Below are 17153 nucleotides of genomic sequence, written 5' to 3'. Positions count from 1 at the left end.
CTACATGCATTTGGCATTGCACTCCGCACTGCAATATTGTCTGTGGCCAAGGGAATTCTCAACAGTGTCATCTAGCCAATTTGTTTTGGCAAAACAATGTGAACCACTAAATCAAGCCCATTGTTGCAGCTTATATTTTATGTGGCAACAACTCTTGCAAATACCACAACTAAATGCGATGGAAGCTATTTGAAGTTGTGTTTGTACAGTGAAAAAGTACAAAAAAAATCACTAGCCCGTAGAATTCTTTAACTAATAAGCAAGGTAGAATAAGAACAAAAAATACCCCTGTGGTCAATCTTTTCCTAGGGACCTCTAATAAAATATTAAAACAACTCTATTAAGTGGAAAATAATTTTACTTATTCTTTATAAAAGATGGCTTAATTTAAAACCCTTTTGCCTGACAGAAAAAATATGGATCAATGACCTGAGAAACAATTTAAGGGACACTATCACTTTAATATCCAAACATAGGTTTAGAGGGTATAAGAAGGTGATAGACAGAGGGCTAAAGTTGGCAAAAGAAGACACATGTTTGGGTAGTGTGAGCTTGAGCAGCCACTCAGCATTATATAAAATACCTCTTATTTCTCAGGGCAAACTTATCTCCATCACCCCTTCAAAACAAGATCACCTTCTGCTTCACTGGGTCCCATGATTTCCTAACTAAAGCTAATATTCTAACCAGCTCTGGGTGTGAATTACTATGTTTGTGCATTATTATGCCCATAGTTAAAAAATGTTTCTTAGTGTGCCTTTGTTTGAGTGTTTCTGTGCATGAGTGAGATTGTTGGGATTGGCTAAAGGATACTCAGCAAGGTAAGAGGCAGCAAACTAACAAAGGCAAAGACGTGGGAACAGGAAGATGCATATTACAGGACATTAGAGTTGTCAGGCTAAAGTAAAGGTAGAATTAGGAAGTAACAGGAGTACACTAAGAGAATACTACAGGCCAGGAAAGGAACAAGATATAAAACACTCAATACCAGACACAGACAAGGGTCAGGGGCATGGAGAAAAGCAATGTCGGGAACAAGCTAGGGACAGGAAGTCAGACAAGCCAGGGACTGGTACACGAGTCGAGTAGTCAGACAAGCAAGGGACTAGAACACAAAATCAGGCAGATGGCAAACAGGCCCAGTAAGGTACTCAAGGGCAGGAGAGCAGAATGTAGTCAGGTAAGCCTGGTAAAAAAACAAAACATAGAATCAAGATCAAAGGAAAATATCACCAAGGATTTCAGGACCATGAAAGAGCTCAGAGAAGCCAGATAGCTTACCTGATTGGCACTATCTTGCTGGAAGCAATACAATCAGAAGGGTAGCACCTGTGTTACCCACAGGTGCACTTAAAAAACAAGCAATCAGAATATGAGATGGGTCAGAATTAAACAGCCCATTATATTAGCTGTTTAGTTCTTAAATTATCCCATGGTAACAGATTACATAGTGGTACAGCAAGCAGTGTGCAGTAATAAAAAGGGGGAGCTCAAGGGTTCACATCCCACCAGAACCAGTCAGAGAGCATTTGCTGACAGATTCATAAATTGGTACAGGCACAGGCTATTTCTAATGGATCCTGGATTACATGTCTTTAAATGAAAAAGCTTATATGGGATCCAAGATACCAAACTTAAACCAATAGCAGTCCAAAGTTTCAGTACACGAAAAGATATCAGGAACTGTGTGCATGAAGGGCACACAGAAGAGTTATTGCTGTAATTTTCTCTTTGGAATTCCCATACAGGATTGCAGTTTAGCCAGTCTTCTTATGACTCTTAGCACTGTCACAATTGTGACTGCTACTTTTCTGCCATTGGTTTAACCCTTTCACTACTAAGCTGTTTGCAAAAAAAAATCCACAGAAGCCAAATTTTTGTAAATGTATTTTTTTTGTTTCAGTATGCTTGGGTAACACATTATTTAATGGAAACAAAAACAAAAATTCTGTCTAGACAGAAAAACGCAATTTAAAAAAAAACTAATTAATGAGGTTACAGATAGGAGAACAGAGTTGTAAATAATTAACTTTTCTCAATATGTATCATAGACCTTTTACCTTTACATTGTCCAATATGCACTCAATTCTTAGTTGTGTATGTATATATGCATATCCCTATGTATATATTTGTATATATTTCAACGCTACCATGACATCACACATTTCATAACTGGGTGATAGGAGGAGAGGGTGATGAGACAGGGTGACTAACTGTGTGTGTGGGGAAAAGGCAGATGATTGCATTGTACAGCGCTATGGAATTTTGCTGGCACTATATAAATAATATAATAATAATAATAATAATGTGACAGAAATAGTGTGTGGGGGGGGGGTATGTTGTATGTGGGATGTCTGTATTCTCCTGTTCCGCCTCCTCACACATTGCTCATTTTGTTTGTAGGCAAGTCTTTCCCATTTACCTACCTCAGTTCTCCTCACCTTTACAGCCACCCTCCGATTGCTCTGTGTGATGGTGGCTCTATCTCTGTAGTGTCTGCATGGCTGCTCTCCTGCTGGGTTTCTCACAGAGAAGGCAGGGTGTAATATCATGCTACACAACCTCTTTTCTCTGTACAATGACAGACAGTGGAGATGGAACGGCTGGGCTCTTCCCCAGTCACTAACACCCTGGATGGCAGCAGCTCAGACATGGAGGTCAGGCTGCTGATCTGTCCTCCACTTACTCGTCCCCTGGCAGAGCTGTGCTGAGAGAGCTTATACAGAGAGTTAGTCCCTGTGTATCAGGACTTACTAAAGGTGTAATTTGAAAATGAAATTGGTTTCCAAAAAATGAATTTCATTTGCAGTTATGAAAATCATGTATACACGATTGCGCAATATGAATGCATACTTGAAAGGCAATCGTGTATACATGAGTGTCAATGTGAAGGGGTTAATAGAAAATATAGTCTGGCTGCTCCTGCTTCTGTTACAAAAATCTCACAGCAGTTTTTTATAAGCATGAGAAACTTAATAGAGAGGAATCATTCACAGTACGTGTTAATTAGATTAATTAAATAATAAATCCAAACAATAGGATGCTTTGCAAAAAGATTTCCAGAAACACTAGCAAATCCTTCAGAAAAATGTTGGCAGAGAAACAAAGTCTAGGTCAATTGTTGGCTTTAAATCAATTTTAAGGAAATTTATTTATATACACATATAACAGTATATGCACCAAAGAAATGAAGATTGGCAAAATTAGAGTGACCACATTATCCAGTAAACTAAGAATTGAACAGAACTGAACTGAAAATGTAACATAAAAACTCTGTAATTCAATGTGAGCAGGATATTACTTTGCAGCAGATATATTAAGATAGATTGGAGGACTGAACACTCAAATAACAGATTAAATTTAATGTAGAAATTTAATGTAAATTTAATGTTGGGGCCAAGACAGACCGTTGTCTAGACAGAGGACACAATGTGACATTTTTAGACTGGAAGAAAGGAGATTTAGTCTAAGGCAAAGGAACAGTTTTTTAAAAGTGAGAACAATAAGGATGAGGAATTCTCTACCTGAAGAGTGGGTTTTATCAGCATCTGTACAGAAGTTTAAACAGCAACTGGATTAATACTTGCCAAAACATTATATTTGGGGATATCATTTTTAATTAGTGGGGTAGTAGCTTCTTGATCCAAGGAGAGATCTGACTGCCAACCTGGGATCAAGATGGCATTTTTTTCCTAGTTTGTGTTGCAAAATTGGAAAATGCTTCAAACTGTGTTTTTGCCTTATTTTTGATCAACACCAAAAACAGATCTGAGAAAGGCTGATGCATTTGATTAATGCATGTCTCTTTTTAGTTATGTAAATAAATACATTTTAGGTAATACAGGCAAACTAATTTATTTAAAAATAAAAAATAAAAATGAGCATTATATTATTTTCATTTTGGTGACTCCTAAAGCTCCAAAAGCTCAGTCAAGACTTAGATGTTGCAGATCAAATTCTCAGATACTGAGTTGCAAGAAATCTATCTCAGAATTCCATTTCGTGTCTTCAGCCTGAGGGATTGGCAAAAAAATTCAGGTGTAAAGTATTACTGTCAATTAACATGGTTATTCACTAAAGTGGAAATTGTTGTGAATACATAGTAAATTTTAAAGTAAATTTAAAATGTTATGTGTAGATTACTACATTGGAAAAATTCCCCAAGTCACCTATTTTTGCACTTTGGCTATTTTGGTTTACAATTTGGAATTCCTTTTCAGATGCAATCTGTATTTCAACATGCATTCAATTTTTAGATTTCTTATTAGATATCCTGAATTCATGTTGTACTTTCATGTCCATATTACAATTTGCCATTGTCTGAAAATCCAATATTTTGCAATATTTGACCTCTGTAATAGAAATATTTGTTATCGTAGAAAAAGCACACTTTCTCCTCAAAATGCAATGCAACGATGCTTAACAATGCTTAAATAATGATAAATAATAATTTAAACGTAATTTTCAAAATGATTACCACTCAAATAGTGTAGTATCCATAAATGTAAATATTACATATGTAGATATAGATTTTTTTCTTTTAAAAAAATTCTTATATTGGGGTGAATTAATGAAACAAAAAACTAAATTAAAATTGAACTCGTAGATATTTAGGGACAAATTGTTGAGTTTGTAATGTTTGTAATTCAGCACATTATATCCATAATAACTCAATCCCCAATTTTGACATTATAGCCAACAAAATATTATTATTAGTATTAGTATTATATTATCATTTATATAAAGCCAACATATTCCACAGAATTTACAATTCAGAATGGGATAGTTGATAGCAACTCATTGACATAACGGATGAAACAATGACAAGAGATGAAGAAGGCCCTTCTTAAACGAGTTTACAATCTGTATGTCTAATAGAAACACACAGAATTTTGCCCATTACATTGCAATCCATTTAGTGCGTTGAACTATTTTAACAAAATGTCTTCTTTTGTAGTCAGGTTTACTAAGGACAAGTACAAATGAATTTTTTATATCACCGCTGCCTCAGCACCTTGCAGAAGAACACAACTTCACAGCACCAGAAGGGCATCATCCTCACGTACTATACAAAAGGTCAGCGGAGACCAAAATAAATCGTGGCAAGCCATATTCTCTTTCTGACTCTATGGATCAGATTTATTGGCCCAACAGTAGGCATACTTCTATTAAGGAATCTTCTCAAAGTGGAAATATTCATAACCAACATTTTTGTGGAAGACGTAAAAAATGTGAGTGGAGAATGTGATTATGTCATAGGACCCGTCTTTTAACCCCTTAAGGACACATGACGGAAATATTCTGTCATGATTCCATGTTATTCCAGAAGTTGTGTCCTTAAGGGATTAAAGCTAAACTCTGAACGTTGTTATCTTTAACATTAACCTCAATTTAATATTTGTGGATAAGCTTTTCAAATGATTCAACATTTTTGGATAAAGTTATAAAATTATTTATATTTTGAAAAATGGTTTACTATTTTGAAACATTTTGAGATATTTATAAATATATATATGTTTATATATATTACATATTTTAATGTTTTTAAAAAAATATTGTAAACATTTATCCAAAAATATTAAAACATTTGAAAGCTCATCAATTTAACCCCTTAAGGACATGTCATGATTCCCTTTTATTCCAGAAGTTTGGTCCTTAAGGGGTTAAGCTCCTCTCTCTTCTTATTTTTTTCTCATACCTATTTTTTTCATGTGCTTTTTAGACTCACTAGATAATTATTCCTGTGCACTGTTTCAGGGGACTAATGTTCGTCCCATAATTCTCAAATTCTTTCGAGTTTGGTGTTTAGACTTTTGATGGTGTCATTGCTTGTACTGCATATATATATATATATATATATATATATATATATATTCTGTGAAATCCTTGTTCAAAAATATTAAAGTCCATTGGTATATCACTGGTCTCCTGATGATTAATCTCTGAACAAAGTGGGTAATGTGTTGATGGTGAGTAGACCAGGACGAATAATGTAAAAGTGGTAAATGCAACAGAATGTATAATCTATAATATAGGGTATTATCTATAATAGGAGAGAATATCTTTAACGTGGAGTATTATCGATAATGGGGGTATTATCTATAATGGAGTGGTATTATGTATAATTGGGATATTATCTACATAATTGGGGGTATTATCTATAATGGAGTGGTATTATGTATAATGGGGGTATTATCTATAATGTGTGGTATTTTAAATAATCAGAGTATTATCTATAAAGGGGATATTATGTATAATGAGGTGTTTTATTGATTATGGGTGGTTATTATCTATTTTAAATGGGTATTATCAATAAATGGGGTATTATCTATAATAGGGTATTAACTAAAATGGAGGTATTATCTATAATGGGTGGTATAATCTATAATGAGAGGGTATTATCAATAATGGAGGTATTATCTATAATAAGGGGTGTTAACTATCATGGGCGGTATTATCTATAATAGGTGGTATTATCAATATGTGGGGGTATTATCTATAGTAGGGGGTATTATCGATAATTGGCGGTATTATCTATAATAAGGGGTGTAATCTATCATGGGAGGTATTATCTATAATAGGCGGTATTATCAATATTTGGGGGTATTATCTATAATAGGGGGTATTATCGATAATTGGCGGTATTATCTATAATAAGGGGTGTTATCTATCATGGGAGGTATTATCTATAATAAGCGGTATTATCAATATTTGGGGGTATTATCTATAATAGGCGATATTATCAATATTTGGGGGTATTATCTATAATAGGGGGTATTATCGATAATTGGGGCCATTATCTAAAAGTTCTACAAGATTCTCTATGGTGGACCTGGAAAGTTCACAGATATGTATTTCATATCGAGTGCATAATCCATTACCCATAACATATTTTCTAACAATCTAAAGTTATATCATCTTCTAGCTCTACTTTTTAAATTTACTTTGGTATTTACTTTGTCTATCCTATTTTCTATTTAGATTCACCCACAGTAAACACGAATGACAAATACATCCCACCAGATGAATATGCACCCCCAACAAGAACCAAGCGATCTGCTGCCAAATCCCAACATTTGGGTAGTTTGGTTGTTGAAACATTAGTTGTGGCTGACAAAAAAATGGTGGAAAAACATGGGAAAGAAAGTGTAACTACGTACATTCTGACAGTTATGAACATGGCAAGTCATTCTTTGCAATAATATGAGTTTTTTAAAAGTACACTGTACATGTAACGATTTACCATATTAGAGGTCCAATGTCGATAATTTTCTATACTACCATTTGACACTTTTTCAATACTTATCTAATTTATATATTTATCTTCCTTAGGTATCTAGTCTTTTCAAAGATGGAACAATTGGCTCTGATATTAATATTGTAGTTGTGAGTCTTCTGCTTTTGGAAGAAGATCCAGTAAGTTTTTAACTATTTACTGATATAAATGGTACTACTCCAGCCCAGATCACTTATGCTTAGGGTTTATTATTAGAATTATTGAAGACAGCCACTAGCGTTGTGATGTGTTTAACCCTGCAATGGAAATATTGCAGTTTCTACAAAAGGGTTAAAATTACAGAACCCCTTCATTCAGACCACTACATTGAAATGAAGTGGTCCGGGTGGCTTTAGTGGCCCTTTAACCCCTTAAGGACCAAACTTCTGGAATAAAAGGGAATCATGACATGTCACACGTCATGTGTCCTTAATGGGGTTAAACTCAAAAGTCATATGATAACCGAATGACTGAACTACAGCTATAACTATTTAAAGTTAAACGTAAAGGGATGCTATGGGCACCAAAACAACTTTGTCTTAAGCTTAGTTAAGTCTGCAGACTCATTGTTCAGTTCTCTGCCATTTAGGAGTTAAATCACTTTTGTTTCTGTTGATGCAGCCCTAGCCACAACTTTCTTGGCTGTGACTTACACAGCCTTCATGAAAAAAATGGTTTAATTCTCAATCAGATGTTAACTTACTTTAGAAGTGTATTCTCTGCTCTGTAAATTGAACTTTAAGCACACACAGAAGGCTCCTGCATGGTCTAGAATGCTATTAACAGAGCACCAGATAAGAAATTCTAACTTAAACAGAGTTTGGAATAAATAAGGTGTAAACATTAGATGACTCTTTACAGGAAGTGTGTAGGGAGGCTGTGTAAGCCTCATGCAATGAGTTGTTACCAGGGCTACATAAACAAAGAGATTTAACTCCTAAATGGCAGAGAATTGAGCAGTGAGACTGAAGAGCATGATCGTTACACCAGAACTGCTTAAGCTAAAGTTTTTTTGTACTTATAGTATCCCTTTAGATAGTTATTATTATTATTATTATTATTATTGCCATTTATATAGCGCCAACAGATTCCGTAGCGCTTTACAATATTTTGAGAGGGGGGGATGCAACAATAAATAAGACAATTACAAGAAAACTTACAGGAATAATAGGTTGAAGAGGACCCTGCTCAAATGAGCTTACAGTCTATAGGAGGTTGGGTATTAGAAACATTAGGATAGGAAATATCAAGTAGGAGTGAAGCAGAGCTGGAGGAGAGAGCAAAGCACTATCCCATAGGAGAGCAAGAGACAGGTATGTAAGGGAGAGATTACTCTGGGAGGCCATACGCTTTCCTGAAGAGATGGGATTTAAGGCCCTTCTTAAATGATTGAAGACTAGGGGAGAGTCTGATGGCAGTAGGCAAGTTATTCCATAGGAGAGGAGCCGCCCGTGAGAAGTCCTGCAAGCGTGAGTTGGCCGTACGGGTGCGAGCAGCGGTCAGGAGGTGGTCGCGGGCAGAGCGGAGGGTACGAGGAGGGGCATACCTCTGGATCAGTGAAGAGATATAAGAGGGGTTGGAATTGTTCAGTGGAATTGTTCATAGTTAAAACATGGTTACATTTGTAGTTAGACTTTTCTGATGATTATAGTTAAAATTATTTAAAATGTGTGAGTAAAACATTTCTTTCAACCTCTTATAATTGAATTTCTTAATTACCAACTTATTGTCTAGAATGTGTCACATTCTCATACAGCTAATGGTTTATAAATGGTTTCTGGAGTATTAGATAGGTGATATTCTCCCCTCTTCTTATATACAGGTATCACACCCCCCTTTTCCTTAGGCACAGGGTTCAGGCAGATGATAAAACAGAAGAAATGTATGTAACATAAAACTTTAATAAAATACTCCATACAGAATTGCACAAACATGTACAAGAGCCTTGAAATTCGGCTCAATAAAATGTTACATAGTTGTCTAGATTGAAAAATGACTAAAGTCCATCAAATTTAACCCTGCCAAGCAACATTGTCCCTCCACAGTGTATCCAAATCCTGGTATATAAAATAACGCCACAATCCAGAATCCAACTTGCATGTACTTTATTAAGCAAAACAAATCATATAGGCATACTAAGTGCTAAAAGTGCTAACTATTATCACTATTATGTGTTTTTCCATTTTTGCTTTTGAGGTCAAAAGCTTGTCATTGGTGAGTGGACATTTTATACACTGTTTTTCAGGATATTAACATTGTTCCTTGTATTACATATTTTACAATTTATTTAGATTTTTAAATGGGTGCCATGAACTAACATTTTAACATTATAAGGCACTTTGTTGTTATTTAGTGCAATCGATTTGGCACTATTTACCCTGTTAACATGTTAAATATAGTTTAAGTGAATGTTATATATATTGCATGGTGTATATAAGCTCTCCATTTGTTATTTATGGTTTTTAGGTATTTTGTTGTCTAAATAAATTTTTTTGTATGCACATTTTTAACACATTCATTTTATATTTATTAAAAAGAACGTTTAGATTTTACATCTGGAAATCTATTATACCTTCAGGAAATAATACATTTTCACCTTTTTACCTTTTGTATAATTATCTACGTATTTTTTGACACTGTAAGCTTGTTTGAGCATGGCCCTCTTCGTCTCCTGTTACTCTTTACCTGAATTAACTGTGTAATAATTGAATTATTTAACTGACCCATTCTAGACATGAAGTTGGTAATTAACAAATACAATTACAATAATACTTTTACTACCTCCCAAGAGGTTGAAAGAAATGTCTCAGAGCTGATGAGATCCATATTCAGTAAGTGTATTATATATTTGGAAGAGAGTGTATGTCTCTGTTCTAAATTAGAACATTGTGAAGTTAATTTAAACAGACACATTTTATATTATAGCATTTTGTAGATAATTAAAAACTGTCTACATCCAAAAGAAAGCAATCTGATATTTTTAGAATCATGTTATTATGCAGCAAAAAAGGTTACACTAGATGGGCATGTAATGTTGTTTGTATTGGATTTTTTAAAATCTAAAACTAAAAAAACTTAAAAAATAATGTTTTTTTTGTTTATTTGATTTTTATTACTATTTTGACTGTTGTGAGTGAAGTCCGTTTATTCTTGAGAATCAAACACTAACATGCCAGTTGTTATTAATTAATGTTAAATACTACGAATAATAGTTTTTTTCTTTTTTTTTACAGTCCGGACTGGTAATCAATCACCACGCTGATCAATCGTTAAACAACTTTTGTCAGTGGCAATCACTTCATACCGGAAAAAATGGCAAAAGACATGACCATGCCATACTGTTAACTGGATTAGATATCTGTTCGTGGAAGAATGAACCCTGTGATACTTTAGGTAGAAGATTTGTACTATAAAAATATTTTTTTCAAGAGACGATAGAAAGAAATAAAAAATGTATTCTTTCATTTAACGTTATCAAATTTCATGATATGTAGCCAAGAAGATACTCAAAGTGGGTATTATTGAAAAGCCAATACACTTGAACAATAAACTTATATAACTTGGATTTAGATTCTGTTACATTTTCCTGCCACTATAAATTTGTCCGTCTTCTGAAATGGAAGTTTCTGTGACAAGTGATGGAATTTACTATGAAGAAAACTGTCACTTTTTAGATCACCTTAATACATATGATCAAATGAATGATGCAATTTAACCCCTACTTTTAAAAACACTTTGATAAATATCTCCCAAAGTTTTTTTTTCCTATTGTCTAACTCACTGTTAAGCAGCTTGAGATGTATATAACCGGCATCATCCCTCAATCTGATGGGTGTAAATTTTGTTGCTGCCGACTCTAGCAGGCAATTAACAGGGCAGGAGATAACTTCTAAATTAAACACACTGTGCAATAAGGGAAGTTTAAAATTAAACCTCTCTATTAGCAAGTGTTTAGGCAGACTGTGTGAGTCAAATGAGAGTTGTGGATAGTGCAGCATAAACAAAGTGACTTAACATCTAAATGACAGAGAACTGAGCAGTGACACAGTAGGGGCATGATCGATACACCAAAACTACTTCATTAAGCTAAAGTTTTTTTGGTGCATAGAGTGCCTCTTTAACAGTAGACTAATGAGGTTGATTGCTGCTGTAATAATTGTGATTATGATTTAAATTAAATTAGATTAGTAATTTCTATTTAAAAAACAAAAAACAAACATCATGCATAATAAAACAAAGAAAAAAAATCTCCTTTATTTCTGTTAGTTATAATTATCTGTTCTTTAATTGTAATTGATTAGTAATCTGTTTACATATGCATCATGTGATCCTAATCCATTGTTGCTTATTTCTCATTTAGGTTTTGCACCTATTAATGGTATGTGCAGCAAGTATCGAAGCTGCACCATTAATGAAGATTCCGGCTTAGGGTTAGCATTTACAATTGCTCATGAATCTGGTCACAAGTAAGTTGCCACATCTATTCTAATGCATGAAATCAGTCAATAATACGATCTAGATAAGCACTGTGTGTTTTGGGCTAAAGACAGTCCAAACATTTATGCACAGTAAAATTATTCAGAGGGACTATGGGAGCAATTAGGATTTGTATAAAGTATAATTCCTGGGCACATTTTTGAACGTTGAGCTTTCGGTACTGGGTGAAGTTCTAAAGGCTCAGGAGTAATTCAAAATATTCCATTAATTTCCATAACAGCTGTTGTCCATTCAGACCTTTGGAGTTACTTAGAGCAACCAGTGTCTGGACAATGTGTCTTTGACTTTGGTGTTGACATTGTCCATTTCTCATAGATTTTAGAAGTTATCTCCAAATTGTGATCCACCTCAAAGTCTTATAATTATTTGTGCCTTGATTGCTAACGTCACCTAACATGTTAATATAACGCATCTAAACGGTATTGTTTCCAGAGAATCTAGTGTTTTTAGTCAATTGAGCTGATTACCTATTTATAACAGTAAGGTCAGAATTACAATACTTACTGTCACCTTGACTTACTCTTAATCCATTCTTGATCATAAAAAATATTCAAGATGCTCAGCATCTCCATTGTTTTATTAATAGCTTTGGAATGGTCCATGATGGTGAGGGAAATGCCTGTAGGAAGGCCGAAGGCAATATTATGTCTCCTACTCTAACTGGGAACAATGGTGTCTTCTCCTGGTCGGCTTGCAGCAGACAGTATCTGAAACAATTTCTCAGGTGAGACTCAACTGCCATCTGTTCCTCTGCCAAGTTTGCCAACTGAAACAGATTTCTTGCCTCCTAAAGACATGACGTTTTTTTTTTATTTCAATTAACACATTGTGTCTTTTAGTTGTTTTGTTATGACAATGATTTCCAAGATTCCTTGCAGGTATTGCGACCGTCAGACGTATTATTTCATAACGTTGTCGCTTCTGTCAAAGCAGATCCCTAGCTGGGTGATTCTGTTCCCTGAAGATGAACAAACCAGATGTTCTCCATGTTTTTTTTTAAATAGCATGAACATCTCTAAAATTGACCTTTTGTTTAGTTCACCAGGTGTTGCTGTAAACTTGCACCTTTCGTTTTTTTCTTGTGCTTCCTGTACAAAGCAGTGGAATTGCCTTTCATGTTGAGACACTGTGTAAACTCTGTGCAATTAGATCTTTTTAGTGAGAATGAATTCATTTAAGGACAACTTTCACATGTAAAGCTGTATTTTAAGGGTTGATGAGACCCTTGTAGCCACCTGCTGGCTATTATTATATATGTTTTTTCACTTTAGCACTGCACACTTAAACCTTAAAAGGGTTCTATGTATTTATTCCTACACACTAACTAATAATAAACACTGATTAACATGACAGTATTAAATAATGGAGATATTTTTCTGCCTATCTTTTGTTCGAAATCATCTGTTATAAATGTTTGTTCTGGGGCCTGACTAACATAATATGCCTGTTCTAACTACCGAGGAACCTGAAATAGCATGGGGACCAATTTGGCATTTCAAATTATGAATCATTGCTTGAATTATGAACCACTGTTCGAACTGTAATAGGTTAGCTGTTAATAGTAACAACCAACCTATTCTTTTGAGCAACTTTTACAAGTGACGATTTCTTAAAAGAGATCATTTAGTAAGGCAAAACAAAAAAAAAATGCTTAGAAGTACACATAGAAATGTCACACAAATAAACAAATACAATGTAAAACACGCAAAAAAGTAGTTTTTCAAAATTTTCGATAGAAATTTACTTTGTGTGTGTATGCTTGTACTACAGAAACATTTACATAAAAATATGGTATAATATTTTTATGTGTTTTATTTTTATATATTAAACAATTGAGCCAAAAACCAGCTTAAAGGAACACTATAGTCACCTAAATTACTTTAGCTAAATAAAGCAGTTTTAGTGTATAGATCATTCCCCTGCAATTTCACTGCTCAATTCACTGTCATTTAGGAGTTAAATCACGTTGTTTCTGTTTATGCAGCCCTAGCCACACCTCCCCTAGCTATGATTGACAGAGCCTGCATGAAAAAAAAAAAACTGGTTTCACTTTCAGATGTAATTTACCTTAAATAACTGTATCTCAATCTCTAAATTGAACTTTAATCACATACAGGAGGCTCTTGCAGGGTCTAGCAAGCTATTAACATAGCAAGGGATAAGAAAATCTTAATTAAACAGAACTTGCAATAAAGAGAGCCTAAATAGGGCTCTCTTTAACCCCTTAACCCCTTAAGGACACATGACGTGTGTGACATGTCGTGATTCCCTTTTATTCCAGAAGTTTGGTCCTTAAGGGGTTAAGGACCAAACTTCTGGAATAAAAGGGAATCATGACATGTCTCACACGTCATGTGTCCTTAAGGGGTTAAAGGAAGTGTTTATGGAAGACTGTGCAAGTCGCATGCAGGGAGGTGTGACTAGGGTTCATAAACAAAGGGATTTAACTCCTAAATGGCAGAGGATTGAGCAGTGAGGCTGCAGGGGCATGTTCTACACACCAAAACTGCTTCATTAAGCTAAAGTTGTTCAGTTGACTATAGTGTTCCCTTAACCCCTTAAGGACGCAAGACGGTTCAGGACCGTCATCGGCATTTTTGCGTTGCCGACCGACGACGGTCCTGAACCGTCCTAAATTTAAAATGTACTTACCCGATCGCCGTCGTTCCCCCGGCGGCGATCGGCGTTGCTCCCGTTGTGGGGAGACTGCCTGCAGCCCAGACAGTCTCCCCATGGCGGATTAGGACCCCTGGGGCCATGTGATCGCCCAACAGGGCGACCACATGGTCACAATAGGTGTCCTAGACTCTGCCTGCAGGGGGACTGTCTGTGCTGACAGGCAGTCTCCCTGCAACTGTAAAATCATAAAAAAATTTAAAGTGAAAGGTAATAAAAAAAAAATATTATTATATATGTGTATATATATATGATATATAGACATATATTATACCTATATAATATATGTCTATATATCATATATATAATGCCATGCTAAGTGTATTTTTATATTAATATGTACATATATTAATATAAAAATACACTTATAATTAATTTACACACGTATATATATAATATATATAATAACTATATATATATTGTATATATATATTATTATAAAATACGAATAATAAATAATTTAAATAAAATTAAAAAAATTAAAAATAATAATAAAAATTAAAAAAAAATTATATATCTATACGAAATGTTATTCTAACTGTATTTTGATATTAATATATATATATTTATATCAAAATACACTTAGAATGAAATTGTATATATATCTATGTATATATAAATAAATAAAAAGAATACGAACTATTCATATGTCCATATACAAAATGACATAAATAATTATATAAATATACACGTAGACTTCAAATATATACATATGCATATATATTTAAATTCTACGTGCGTATTTATGTAATATTTTTACATAATTAAGTTATTTTATTGATTGCAATTTAAGGGACCTGCCTGCCAACCCAGGCCAAAAGTCTAGAGAATTTAATTTGCTAGCACTGTATTTTACCCTGTAACGTTCTACGACACCCTAAAACCTGTACATGGGGGGTACTGTTTTACTCGGGAGACTTTGCTGAACACAAATATTAGTGATTCAAAACAGTAAAACATATCACAGCGATGATATTGTCAGTGAAAGTGACTTTTTTTGCATTTTTCACACATAAACAGCACGTTTACTGATGATATAATTGTTGTGATACATTTTCCAGTTTTGAAACACTAATATTTGTGTTCAGCAAAGTCTCCTGAGTATAACAGTACCCCCCATGTACAGGTTTTATAGCGTTTTTGAAAGTTACAGGGTCAAATATATGGGTCAAATATTTTTACATTGAAAATGACCAGGTTGGTTACGTTGCCTTTGAGAGCGTATGGTAGCCCAGGAATGAGAATTACCCCCATGATGGCATACCATTTGCGAAAGAAGACAACCCAAGGTATTGCAAATGGGGTATGACCAGTCTTTTTTAGTAACCACTTGGTCACAAACACTGGCCAAAATTAGCGTTCAATTTAGTTTTTTACTTTTTTCACACACAAACAAATATGAACGCTAACTTTGGCCAGTGTTTGCGACGAAGTGGCTACTAAAAAAGTCTGGACATACCCCATATTGAATACCCTGGGTTGTCTACTTTAAAAAAAATATGTACATGTGGGGTGTTATTCAGCGATTTATGACAGATAATAGTGTTACAATGTCACTATTGATAAATTTTAAAAATATATGTTTTGAAACCGCAATATCCTACTTGTACTTATAGCCCTATAACATGCAAAAAAATAGCAAAAAGCATGTAAACACTGGGTATTTTTAAACTCAGGACAAAATTTTGAATCTATTTAGCAGTTTTTTTCATTCGCTTTTGTAGATGAATAAAAGATTTTTCACATAAAAGTCAAAAAACATGTATTTTTTTCAATTTTTCATCATATTTTTTCATTTTTTAAAAATTAAATTACATGAGATTATATAAATAATGGTATGTAAAGAAAGCCCCTTTTGTCCTGAAAAAAACAATATATAATTTGTATATGAACAGTAAATGAGAGAGCGGAAAATTACAGCTAAACACAAACACCACAAAAGTGTAAAAAGATGCCTGGTCGCAAATGTACAACATCGCAAAAAAAGTCCAGTCCTTAAGGGGTTAAGGACACATGACATGTGTGACGTGTCATGATTCCCTTTTATTCCAGAAGTTTGGTCCTTAAGGGGTTAAATGATTTCTGCCATTGTTTTTAAATAAAATTATTATTGCATACATTTTTCAAGCTGATCATCAATGAACTACTAGCTTAGTTCATGAACTGTTAGAATGAAAATATTTGCGTATATTGCTAAATTATTGTGGTATGCAGGCATTAAACTGGAATTAATTCGTTTAAGGAGCATAGCAAGCAAAGATTTATTTTTGCAGGCTGCAACCTGTTTTGATGACTTTGCAACTATTTTTGTGAATGATCCGTGATAGCAAATCTTGATTTTCATATATTTATTTGTGGGTTTTATTCCAATAAATCAGTAATATATAATCTTCATTTTTTTTTTTAAATGGAGCACAATTATTTATTTGATGTTAGTTTGACAACCTATTCTTCAGTTGTCAAATTAGTCATTAGTGACTAATTACTTCTATACATTTTGAAAACCATTTTAATAGGATGTCCTCAGAGTAAACAGTTTCTTGTGCTCTCACCACAATTCTAGTTTCTTGTAGGCTATTACCTGGGAACCAAGGAACAGGCCATGCTTTTTTCTAACCAGTTTAACCCCTTAAGGACCAAACTTCTGGAATAAAAGGTAATCATGACATGTCACACATGTCATGTGTCCTTAAGGGGTTAAACC

The 17153-nt window shown here is 34.1% G+C and overlaps 1 protein-coding gene across 1 annotated transcript in view; it reads left to right on the top strand.

Moving 5' to 3' along the window:
- The window catches only part of ADAMTS18 (ADAM metallopeptidase with thrombospondin type 1 motif 18), a 68299-nt gene that overhangs the window by 27377 nt on the left and 23769 nt on the right, over nt 1–17153 (top strand). The window contains exons 4-9 of the mRNA XM_063438542.1: nt 4958–5231; nt 6982–7181; nt 7333–7416; nt 10510–10669; nt 11637–11742; nt 12360–12497. Coding sequence (XP_063294612.1) covers nt 4958–5231; nt 6982–7181; nt 7333–7416; nt 10510–10669; nt 11637–11742; nt 12360–12497 — 962 coding nt within the window. The remainder of the gene's footprint in view (nt 1–4957; nt 5232–6981; nt 7182–7332; nt 7417–10509; nt 10670–11636; nt 11743–12359; nt 12498–17153) is intronic.

This window comes from Pelobates fuscus, chromosome 12 (assembly GCF_036172605.1).
Source record: "Pelobates fuscus isolate aPelFus1 chromosome 12, aPelFus1.pri, whole genome shotgun sequence".
Classification (NCBI taxonomy): domain Eukaryota; kingdom Metazoa; phylum Chordata; class Amphibia; order Anura; family Pelobatidae; genus Pelobates; species Pelobates fuscus.
This window is presented reverse-complemented; position numbering and strand designations above follow the sequence as displayed.